The 12,190-nt window shown below is 48.1% G+C and overlaps 1 protein-coding gene and 1 long non-coding RNA gene across 4 annotated transcripts in view; one reads left to right on the top strand and one right to left on the bottom strand.

The window, feature by feature from the left end:
- Positions 1 to 12,190, top strand: part of LOC149524064 (uncharacterized) — a 115,030-nt gene that overhangs the window by 17,476 nt on the left and 85,364 nt on the right. The gene's annotated exons all lie outside the window — the stretch shown is intronic.
- Positions 9,410 to 12,190, bottom strand: part of ITGA6 (integrin subunit alpha 6) — an 81,241-nt gene continuing 78,460 nt past the window's right edge. For 2 of the 3 annotated variants that reach the window (XM_075933638.2, XM_006116471.5), the window contains one exon: positions 9,410 to 11,950. In XM_075933638.2, coding sequence (XP_075789753.2) covers positions 11,789 to 11,950 — 162 coding nt within the window. In that variant the 3' untranslated portion in view covers positions 9,410 to 11,788. The remainder of the gene's footprint in view (positions 11,951 to 12,190) is intronic. The other variant, XM_006116473.5, reaches the window with a different exon arrangement.

The raw sequence follows: 12,190 nt of genomic DNA, 5'->3' as shown, positions 1-12,190 counted from the left end.
CCCAAGGAATCTTATCCTCAGCCCACAGTCCCCGATGGCCAGAGTCACTTTCCATCCCAAACACAGCTCTAGGAGCCACCTAACATTACCAGCCCTAACCCTTTCCTGTAGCACCAGCCCCAAAGATAGCTCTGGGATAAGTACCTCCTCCCCTTAATCCTAGAGAAGAACCTAGACATTGGAGAAGTGCACTCACATGATTTTGGACAGCATATCCTGATCCAGCTAGTAGAGTTGGAGGAGGCTCAGGGTATGTCTACAATACAGCATTATTTCGAAATAACACATCTAGACACAATGTACAGTAATTGCTCATTTAACATGTGCCTGCTTAACATGTTTTTGTAAAGCACGATATATATATTTTTTTTAAGGGAACATTTTTTTGAATTACACGAACATCCCCGGAATAACACAATTTCCCCAGCCGGCCCATTGCCAGTGGCTACATGGGGCTTCCCCTGCCTCCCTGCAAAGCGACGGAGGGTTTGCTGCTCGCCGAGCTGTTCCCCGCTGACTCCCCCTTGCCAGACACTTTGCCCCCTCTCCTCCGCCCCTGCTTGCAGGCTGGGTTTCCCCTGCTGACCCATTGCTGGCAGCTGTGTGGGGCTTCCCTTGGAAAGTGGCGGAGGGTTCGCCGCTTTCTGCACCATTTCCTGGTGACACCCCCTGCCCCCCCTCCTCGGCTGGACACAGTGCAGGTCCCAGCAGACCCACCACAGGGGCATACTCCCAACCCAATTCCCTTCCCCTCCCCTCTTCTCCCCTTTCCTTCCTCAGAGCCAAACACCTCCCCTTCCTGCTGTAACCCAGTCCCCTTTCTCCCCCAACCTTATGTCTCGGTCCCAACAGACATCACCACTTGAAACGCAACCCCCACCTTTTCCATTATTTTCAGTGGGAAAATTAACCCCGCATAATACATTTTCACTTAACACGATCATTTTCTGAAACATATCTATAGTGTTAAATGAGGAATTACTGTATTTCGAAATAGCGTTTTGCTATTTTGAAATAGCGCATCCACACTGATTGGACACTGAATCGCATTTAAGGCTGTCTGGAACCAGTTCTGGCAGGGCTTCAGGCCAGGAGTTACCATGTGTGGCTGCTGCCTGAGGCTATCTGAGGCCTGTGCTTAAAGGGACCACCCCAGACAACCAGTTCTCAGGTTTTCCTGCTTGCTTGCCTATCTCACTGAGGGACAGCAAAGCATTTTTTTTCTCTGTGTGCTCTGGTTGCCCTCACTCAGGACACCACAGCACTCAGCAGCATGGAGCTGGAGCCACCCTTGAGCACTCTGGTGCTTCTCCTGGATGTGGTGCTGTGAGCCCGGTAGCACATTCTGCAGGCAGTAACAGTCTCCCTGGTGTGCTCCACTGGGGGCTTGTGCCTCATTCCTCTCTCACATCCTTCTACTTACCCCTCCCTAACCCTCATTCCTGCTATACAATAAAAGTCACAGGTGTTCATTACAACAAAGTCTCTTTATTGAACAAAACTGGAAGGAGGAGAATGAAACTGAAGTGAGACTGAGGAAAGAAGGTGGGAGAGGGGAGGGGGAAACCTGGGAGGAGGGAGCTGGCAGGGGGAGACAAGGGGAAAAAGTGGGAGGAGAAGCTCAGGGTTGGGGGTCTCACTAGCCCAACTGTCTCCCCGCACTGAAGGTGCGGGGGCCTCGGCATCCGCGGGGGGGGGGGGGAGGAGAGGTGGAGGAAGAAGTGGGAGGAGGAGCTGTAGTTGGGGAGGCAGCAGCGGCTGGAGCAGTAGGAGGCAGCAAGCTCTGCACCAGAGTCTGCACGTGCTCGCAGATGGCACGGCCCTGGGCAAACTGCTCCTGCTGGAGCTGCAGATCTTCCTGCACCCAGTGGTCGAGGGTGCGGTGCACGGCTCGCAGTGCCTCCAGGTGCTCGTGATGGTACCCCTCTACTGCATGGGTGGGCCTATGGCATCCTTGAGTACGGGAGGATGTCCTGGATCGTGTGGTGCACCCTGCACGCACTGCTGGTGCGGCTGTGGAGAAACAAGAGAAGTGGTCAGTTCTCCCTGGGGACACAGTGGGTTGAAGCCCAGCCCCCCTCTGCAAAGCGAGGTCGACAGTTCTCCGCACCATCAGAGCTGATGGGCTTGCACAGAGGCCATGTTCAGGATGCCCTGCTATCCCTGGGAGTGGGAGCTGCCCTGTGACTGCACCCATGCCCCTGTGCTGTATATAGTGTGTGTGTGTGGGGGGGGGGGGGGGGGAGAGATGTTCCCTGCCTCTGGGTAGAGGGGGCTTGTGGAGGGAGGGTGGCCTGCTGTGTCCCACTCTGGGGTCAGGAGGATGTCATGTCTTTTCACCCATTCATGTGGCTAACAGGCCAAGGCTCCTGTGTGGCACCAGCTGGGGACACGTGCCTAGGAGTGGCATGGCACATGCTTGCATGTGCACAGGTTGCTGCGTGTGCCGTGGTCCCTGGTCTCCCTTCTCTCCCCCCACCCCCCATAAGGGGACGGTGGTGGCACTCACATGTTGCCTCCGCGGATGACACCAGTGACAGGTCCTCTCGGGGGTCCTGGCTGTGCAGCAAGCTTCCTCCAGGCTCCTGCAACTCCTGGTCCCCCTCCTGCTCCTCCTCCGTGCCCTGGTCAGGGCCCTCTTCCACAGGGTCGATAACCACCTGGGGGGCACAGACCATCCCACTGCCTCCTCCACCCCTTCCCCCCCTCCCCAAGGATGCGGTTCAGGGTGTCAAAATAGGGGCAGCTCTCTGGGTCTGCCCGTTTGGGAGATGCCCCTGTGGCCCTGGCACAGGCCTGCCGCAGCTCCTTAATTTTCATCCCAACCTGCTCCTGGGTTCGGATGTGGCCTTTGGTGGCCAGGCTGGCAGCTATCCTGCCATAGACGGCCACATTCCTCCATCTAGTGCGGAGATCACTGAGGTTTGGGGGGGATGCCTCCAACATCTATCAGGTCCATGATCTCCACACTGGACCAAGAAAGGGCCTGCTTTCTCCGGCCCCCGGCACATTCCTGGAAGCTGGGGGAGCGGTGGAGGGCTGGCTGGCACTGGCTGCCTGGCTCATGCTGGGGCCACTGAGTAAGGGGCAGCAACTGCTGGCTCTGAGCGGGCAGGCCTGGAGCTGGCACAGACACTGGCCAGAGTCAACCCCTTTAAGGGCTCTGGGGAGTGGGGAGGAAAGGCATTTTCCTGGTTGGGGCCAGAGTGGCCAGCAGGGCACCCTGGGAAGGGCTGGAGGCCCCCTATTTCAAAATAGCCCCTATTCTGTGTCTACATAGCGCTTATTTTGAAATAGGAGCTATTCCTTGTGGAATGAGGTTTACCAAGTTCGAAATGAGCTCACTGCTGTTTCAAATTAATTGAAGTTGCATCAACGTGGAGGGAGAGTGAGATGGGGGGGGGGGTATATTTTAAAACCTTTTTCCAACTTAGCCCAAGTCCTAGCTGTGCCAATGTCTGCTTGTTGCAAAGAGGGAGGCCATCATGTTCCTTTTTGAAGAGCAAGCAAAGCTGCCTTGTCTATAGAATGCTCTTTCAGTGCTCTGTCTTGCTGCAAAGATGTCTCCAGGTTGTGCAAATCATCTCACTGCCAATTTACCTTATGGTGGTGCATTCCCCTGCCCCCTTTTCTTTTTCTTCTTTCATGGTGTTCAGCTAAAGCCCTTATTGCTTTAATTACAGCTGATGATGTTTCTACTTGTTCTTGAGTTGATATTTGGGATGTGAAAGGTTACCTAGTTAACCAGGAACTAGTGCGTGCTGGAGTAGCTTCCCGCCTGCCGCCTCTGTCCGCAGAGAGCCTAGGCACTCTACAGGCAGGGACTGCTCCCATGTAGCAGCCTCTAGCTGTGGGGAGTACTGGCACTCCACAGGCAAGGGCTGCTCTGGTGGAGGCTGGGAGCCAGGTGGCAGTGGTAGCCTGAGCCCCATAGGCTGCTCCATTTCAGTCCCTTAACGGGTTAAACATAATGTTTAACCAGCTGACTGATTAAGCAGGATTTTACTCCCTACTTGCTATATAAACATTTCCTGATAAGGTACAGAGCCTTGAGGAGTAGAAAGTAATTGGTGGGGAGGGGGGAATGTGGGGATTTTTTGTTTTTGTTCAAAGCATCTAGCCTGTGGTCTGTCTATTGACTACTTCTGGCTTTGCCTGCAAAGGAGGAGTTGCTGTTTCAGCACACTGTAGAGCAGGGATCGACAACCTATGGGGGCTGTGTGCCAGCCCAGCAATGGGAACAGAGCCACGGCAGCCCTAGGAGGGAAGCCTGTTTGGGGATGTGGGAGCAGGACTGCAACAGCGGAGCTGGGGCGGTGGCCACCCAGCTGGAGCAGGCCAGCAGCCCGATTGGGGCTGCACACCATCCGGCAGCGGGGCGCTATGTGCCAGCTGTGCCAACTGCTGCAGCAGCTAAGGCAGCAGGGCCAGGGCAGCTGTTTTGCCCAGCCAGCAGAGGGCTGAAGGACTGTTATTGACTTTAAAATATCACTGGTACGCAAACCTGTAAATAGAGGAGTGAACAAGCTAACGCTCGACACGCCATTTCTGAAAGGTTGCTGGCCCCTGCTGTAGCGAATACAGGAAGGCTGCGTCTAGATTGGCATGCTTTTCCAGAAATGCTTTTAATGGAAAAGTTTTCCGTTAAAAGCTTTTTCGGAACAGAGCATCGAGATTGGCACGGAAGCTTTTCCGCAAAAGCACTTTTTGCGGAAAAGCATCCATGACAATCTAGACGCGCTTTTCCGCAAAAAAGCCTCGATCGCCATTTTTTGTGATCGGGGCTTTTATGCGGAAAACAAATCTGAGCTGTCTACACTGGCCCTTTTGCCTGAACAGGAGCAGAATAGTATTTCCGCAAGAAGCACTGATTTCTTACAGTAGGAAGTCAGTGCTTTTGCAGAAATGCAAGCGGCCAGTGTAGACAGCTGGCAAGTTTTTCCGGAAAAGCGGCTGATTTTCCGGAAAAACTGTCCAGTCTAGACACAGCCGAAGTGTTTAATCTTGTTCAGTAGCTGTTCTGATGCTGATAAGGAAGGCTTCATTAAGGGAGGACATTCCTGCATGTATATACAGGCAGTCCCCGAGTTACGTGGATCCGACTTATGTCGGATCCGCAGTTACGAACGGGGCTTTTCTCGCCCCGGAGGACGGGAGCGGCGGGACGCCCAGATGCACTACGGTCCGCCGCCCCCGTCCTCCAGGGCGAGAAAAGCTGCTCCCCATCTCCCTGGTCTGCAGGGAGACGGGGAGCAAAGTCTTGGAGCACGCCCGCAACGGGACAGCCCGGGCGTGCTTGAACTGTCCCCCTGCGGGCGTGTTCTGCGGCTTTTCTCCCCGTCTCCCGACCAGCAGACCAGGGAGATGGGGAGCAAAGCCTCGGAGCACGCCCGCAGTGGGACAGCCGCGGCGCGCCTGGGCTGTCCCGCTGCGGGCGTGCTCCAAGGCTTTGCTCCCCGTCTCCCTGCAGGCCAGGGAGACGAGGAGCAAAGCCGCAGAGCACACCCGCAGCGGAACAGCCCGGGCGCGCTTGAACTGTCCCCCTGCGAGCGTGCTCTGCGGCTTTGCTCCCCGTCTCCCTGGTCTGACCAGCAGACCAGGGATATGGGGAGCAAAGCCTCGGAGCACGCCAGCAGTGGGACAGCTGCGGCGCGCCTGGACTGTCCCGCTGCCCGCGTGCTCTGCGGCTTTGCTCTGCGTCTCCCAGGTCAGCAGACCAGGGAGACGGAGCAAAGCCGTGCAGGACTTGGGCGGTCCTGCCACCCCCGTCTCCCTGGTCTGCTGGGGGAGGGGGGTGCAGCTAGTGCCCCCCCCCCCAGCAGACCAGGCTTTTCTTGCCTACCCCTGGGGTAGAGCAGCTGGGGGCTGCCGGGTTGGTCCTGCAGCACCGCTCCGGACCAACCCAGCAGCACCCCAGCTGCTCTGCCCCAGGCGTCCCCAAGTCAGCCGCTGCTGAAACTGACCAGCGGCTGACTACAGGAAGCCCGAGGCAGAGTTGCTCTGCCTCAGGCTTCCTGGAATCAGCCGCTGATCAGTTTCAGCAGCAGCTGACTTGGGGACGCCTGGGTTTCTTAAGTTGAATCTGTATGTTGAATCTGTATGTAAGTCAGAACTGGCGTCCAGATTCAGCCGTGATTGAAACTGATCAGTTTCAGCAGCGGCTGACGCCAGTTCCGACTTACATACAGATTCAACTTAAGAACAAACCTACAGTCCCTATCTTGTACGTAACCCGGGGACTGCCTGTACAGTCCCCCTTAGTTGGAAGCTGCTGGCCACGTGCTAGTTCAGGAGTCAGCAACCCCTCAGCACGTGTGACATAAGTGGCAGGCAAGACAATTTCAGGTGGCATGTGGTGGGAGTTCAGTCTGCCCTCCCCCACGCGCAGGGCCAGTCAGACTGCTAGGCCACAGCAGTGGCTCCTCCAGTGGTCAGAGCCCAGGACCACGGGGCTCCTGCAGGGGCTTCTCCAGAAGCCAGGACGGTGTGGCTGCTGCTCCTCAGACACCCAGGGCCACCACCCAGAACAGCTGGGAAGTCATCACATGGCTGGCTGGCCGGCCCTCCCCGCCCCCAGCTTCAGCCCTGAGGAAGGACTGGAGCTGGGCTGCGGCCACATAACAGCTGCTCCTGGGGCAGGCTGCGGGGCAGCTGCTGGGAATGGACCTGGGGTGGCTGTGTGGCATGAGAATGCCGGGGAGCTGCTGTGGCAAGGGCTCAGGGTGCTGTTCTTTAGCCATCATCACTGGCGGAGCAGTGCCGGTGACAGAGGCTTGTGCGCTGCTTGAAGTATCAAACTACGAGCCCGAGAGCAGAGAACTCAAGGGAAAGCAAGGTCTGCATCTTTATTTACTTATTTATTAATGAACCTGCTAAAATGTAAGTAGGACTACTGTTGACTTTAAAAAGTGTCAGTGGCACGTGGACCCATAAATAGAAGTAAGTTAAATCCTGGCATACCACTTCTGAAAGGGTGCTGACCCCAGTGCTATTGAGTGCTCTGAGGGGCACCAATCAAATCCAGCACAGCCAGGAAATAGAGCTGCCGGGGTAAGCCAGGCTGAACCTGGGCAGTGGGTCTCAGTACAATTTCCTGTAGTTTTACAGAAGGCAGTGAGGATTGAGATGGGTGAACACCCAGAGGGTGCATCTAGACTGGCAAGATTTTGTGCAAAAGTGTCCATTTTTGCGCAAAAACTTGCCAGCTGTCTACACGGGCCAGCTGTCTACACTTGAATTTGCACAAGAGCACTAACTTTGTACTGTACAAAATCCATGCTTCTTGCACAAATACTTTCCTGCTCCCACTCAGGAAAAAGGCCTTTTGCGCAAGAATACTTGCTCAAGAGGGCCAGTGTAGACAGGGAAGAATTGTTTTGTGCAAAAAAGCCCCGATGGCTAAAATGGCAATCAGGGCTTTCTTGCGCAAAATTGCATCTAGACTGGCCACGGATGCTTTGTGCAAAAGATTTGCTCTTGCGCAAAAGGCACTTGCCAATCTAGACATGCTTTTGCGGAAATACTTTTAACGGAAAAGTTTTTTCCATTAAAAGGATTTCCGGAAAATCATGCCAGTCTAGACGCAGCCTAAGAGAAGAATTCCAGAATGGAGGCCAAATATGCAGTGTTTTACATCATTGAATCAAAGACAGTGTGTGAGCTCCTGGCTACAGTCACTATTGTGTGGATATTTTTTTTCTTATGTATGTGCTCAGTAGTGAGGATGCTGAAATAACCAGTTATGTTAATAGCAGTAAATATTTTGACAAACTGTCAGTATAATACCCTGGTTACTATGTGAAGCAGAAGATCTCTGATTTGTCAGAAGTAGGGATGTCACTGGTAAGATCACCCTTACCAGGTGATGCTTTTCGGTTACTGGTTAACTGGTGACCCAGCCAGGGGCTGCTCCAGCCCAGGCAGGCCCGCTGTACCATGGGCTGAGGGCGCTCCTGGCCAAAAGAGCCCCTCACCCGCCATGTGGTACAATAGGCTCAGCCCAAGCAACTCCCTGCCATTGCTGAGGCTGCTTCAGCTGGACTATGCCCATCACATCCTGGTTGGGGCTGCTACAGCCAACTGGGCACCCCACTCCTGGGATCCCATTTAAGCAGTTAACTGTAACATGTAACCTGTTAACTGATTAAATAGAATGTTACATCCCTAGTCAGAAGTCCCAATCAGAGCTCCCTGTAAAGTGTGCAGCTCTGTAGGAAGTAATTAAGATCCATCCACCTCATTAGTGGAGCTATGGAGCCTGCCTCCACCAACTGGCTACCTCACCCTAGATCTGATCTTGTAGTTAAGAGAAGGTTGAAACATTAAGCTGGTAGGGGGAGTCAGTGGGTGGGTACCTTGTTAATTATCCATTGTTTCTTCTTCCATAACACTTTAAATATATCTACAATTTTTGTTAGTAACTGGAAGGCACCACAGTGGCAGGGAAGCGCACCTGCCCAACCTCACTCTGCTCATGGATGGAAAAACTTAGAGAACATTGGTCCCAATCCCTATAACAGTATTTATTTATTTTCTGCTGTATTCTTTAGGAAAATAACTGCTGGGCTGTAATGGTTTATCTTTGGAGTGTTATTCATAAAAAGGATTTTGAAACTATTGTGTGTGCACATGCCTGTGGCTATCTTATGTGTAAAAAGCTGGTACTGGATTCCTAAGGAGAGAGAGAAAGCAAAAGTTGTTTCTATTTAGAAAGTTCCTATAGAAAAGCCAGCTGTAGTCCCTGGCAAGGATAGGAATTCATGATTTGTGCAAGTACTTTAAGTCAAAGGAATTCTGTACAACAGAATTGGTAAGTAAATTGACTTACCTCCCTTTTGTATAAAGTTACATGAGGGAGGAGGAAGAAATATTAAAAGCTCAACTACTGCCCTAAAACATCTTAGTTAGCAAAGCAATGGCTAGGAGCAAAGTGAACTGCCACAGACTGTTCCAGGAGAGGCAGCAGTTGTGCAAGGGGCAAGGACTGTCCACCTCAGCAAATTGCTGTGACAAAGGGGATAATTCATGCCACAGAATTGTGAGTGATACTGGACTAAAGGAAGTCAAAGTGCAGCTTATCTCAACTATCTCAGACTACCTGCATCAGAGAGGCCAACAAGATTTGGCAATTTACATCTAAATGTAGCATGTATATCCTTCCAATTTTATTTATATATAAATAAAAATAGTTTAAATTAAATAGGTCATCTTATATTGTTCTTCTTTCTCATTTTAATTCACGCTGAATTATATACAGAGCAGACTAGTTTTAACAGACATTGGTGACCTGTGAAATTTAAGCACCACTTAAAGCATTAGTAACTGAGTTTCTGTAAGATGTGTAATTCAACAAGTCACTCTGATAAAACAAACTTGTCGTCGTAAGAAATATGCCAGTAATACAAAGCCATTATGTTTTTTCACTAAAAAATTTTTATTTCAGACTTTTAAACAAATATCCACAGGTAACTTCTATTCCTGGAATGATTTAGTATTAGTAGCTGTATGTATGAGAGGATCTGTATACCAGTGACCTGACTCGAGATGATATTTTCAACAGTCTTAAATTTGACTTGTTTATTTTGCTCTTATAAAAGGCGGTGCCCCAGAACAAACCATATGTTTTGTTTCAGTAGTCTCAAAATTCCCACTTCTCAGCAACTGATGAGCCTCATTTCTTGGGTTTTGAGCCATTCAGCAAAGGAGCTGTGGTTTTCATTTAGGGATACTAACTGATAAGTAAAGACCCAAAAACAGTAAACAGCTATGTACACACAAGTGTTTGCAAAACATGGATTACAATGTAATTTTGGAAGTATGATGGTAGGAAAATTCATATGGGACATGTTAACATTGAAGTAAAAGAATACAGCTTCTAAAATATATCTTTAAAGAAAAAAGCTTCAAAATGAATAGCAGTAAAAAATAAAATCTACCCATTATTAATTGGTGACCATTCTTGCATTAGAACAATGGACTTCCAAGGAAAGGTGAAAACTAGCAGCTTAGTAAAGAAAATTAACAAATTTTTGCATAGTTCTCATTACTTTTCTTAAAAAAAGTATTCACACAATTAGAATTTTTCATATGGAATAAGAAATCTTAATTCTCATTTAAATAGTACCAACACTTTAGAATGTAGGTTTTAAAACTCCATAACTCCTCTTTAAATAGCTCTATCAGTTATGTTACAACATTTAGATTACTAAACAGCACAATATTGTGGCACTATTCTGACAATTAATATTTATATATATTTAGGACATCACTCAGTAGTCTCAAAAGGGATCAGTGCAGATGGGAGCTTATGTTTTCTTTCAAGTGCTATACAACATTTGCAGTAGTAGACTGTTCTGTAAATACGAAAATTGTTTCCAGAAGCACCTTTCACTTTTTGTATAAAGTATATAGAAAAGCATACAGATTGCATGTACAAAAGAAAATTCTAAAACTCCTTTTCAATTAATACACAAGTTGTTACAGGAGCATAATTAGTCCTAGAAATGCAAAACTGCAAGGGGTCTCAAGAATCCCTCAAGTCTAGCCCTTTTCTGTTAGGCAGGACCAAGTAAAACCTAGCCTAGAGCATGCCAGACAGGTGTTTGTCCAACCTGTTCTTAAAATTCCTTATTGATGGGCTTCCGTAACCTCATTTAGACGCTTATAGAAACTCCCCTTGCTGTCCATTGGTCTCTGAAGGCAGTTCACGGAGAGCAGAACCATTAATCACAGTTCTCTTCATAACAGCCCTTAACATTTTTTAAGACTTCTCTGATTTTCCTTTTCCCCTTCAATTTTATTTTCTCAAGACTAAATACATGCTCAGGGTTTTGTTTTGTTTAAACCTTTTCCTTATGGCTTAACTTTTTTTTTTTTTTTTTTTGCGCTCTCTGAATTCTCTCCAATTTGTCAACATCTTTCTTAAATTCCACTGCATAAACAGAAACAAGAAAAAATGCTCTCACAAACAAATGGAATGAATGTTTACATTTCAAGGTTGTCAGTGATTTGAAAGTTATAATTTAAAAAAAGCAGTGGCACTCGTTAGGAGCTAATTAAATACAGTCAATGCTTCTTGTCTATATAACTGGACTTTCATATACTAGTTAAGAACATCCACACAAGTTTTAAGGTTCACTTAAGTCTCTTTGGCCTAATTAGTCAAAGACAAATGTTGCAAATATTTTTAAAAAAATAAATATAAATGACTAAAATATATACAAAAACATACAAATAATATTTAAGCTTTTTTTTAAACCTGTGTATATTTGACATAAGATTCACCAAAACTGAAATTAGAAATGTAACATGATCTATTGCACATTTAAGACATTTTAGGTTTACCCCTAACTACTATAACTGCAAAAGTCTTCTAACAATAGCACATTTGCAGATCCCCAAATTGTACATGAATAAAGCGTATCAAGACTACAGTGTGTTTAATTGTATATTTTGATGAAGGTTTAAAGAATATATTTAGGACTATATCCTGCATTCCTTATGCATCCATTGATTTCAGGAATGCAGGAAAGGACCTTCTGTGGCATCATTACACACTAATGTTCATATTTCATAGAATGCACCATTCTATAAATGCAAGTTTTCCTTTTTATGACAATAAAGTTTAAATAATGCAAATCAGTCTTAAATTTAGCTGTGCAAAAAAAAAGCTTCGATATAAGTAAAAAAATATGTACAATCAAAAATATAGGTCCATATTGTATGTAAGTCTGAGTCCATTAATGAAATGTTAGTCTGTCTGAACTTGGAGTTGAAGGGGAAATTTTCCCTAGGAGTAACTTTCATTTTCATTCCATTTTGTAATCCATTGTTTTTTTTCAAGAGTCTCTTTATGTTTCCCATCTTTGATCTGTCGCTCCTCTTTCCGAATTCTTACCGCATGATAGCGGGGGACACTGTCATCGTACCTGGAGCGCTGGAAGAACCCACACTGGGAAAGGGAACAATTTAGGGTTAAATTACAAAGTACTGAAGGCATAAAGGTCTAAAGTTCTTTGTATTCATTAATACAAAGGGACTGGCTTCTCTCAAGAAAGAAGCAATAAGTGGGCAGCTAAAAGTTTTTAAAAAATGCATAACCAAGTATACACAGCTGTGACAGTCTATACATTGCAACTGTATCAGCAGCAGCTGAAAGCAAGCAGCACAATCCAGTATTTCAACAATTTAA

This window comes from Pelodiscus sinensis, chromosome 7, assembly GCF_052426305.1.
Source record: "Pelodiscus sinensis isolate ZL-2025 chromosome 7, ASM5242630v1, whole genome shotgun sequence".
Taxonomy (NCBI): Eukaryota; Metazoa; Chordata; order Testudines; family Trionychidae; genus Pelodiscus; species Pelodiscus sinensis.
The sequence above is the reverse complement of the archived record's forward strand: the minus strand, read 5'-3'. Positions and strand labels throughout refer to the sequence as shown.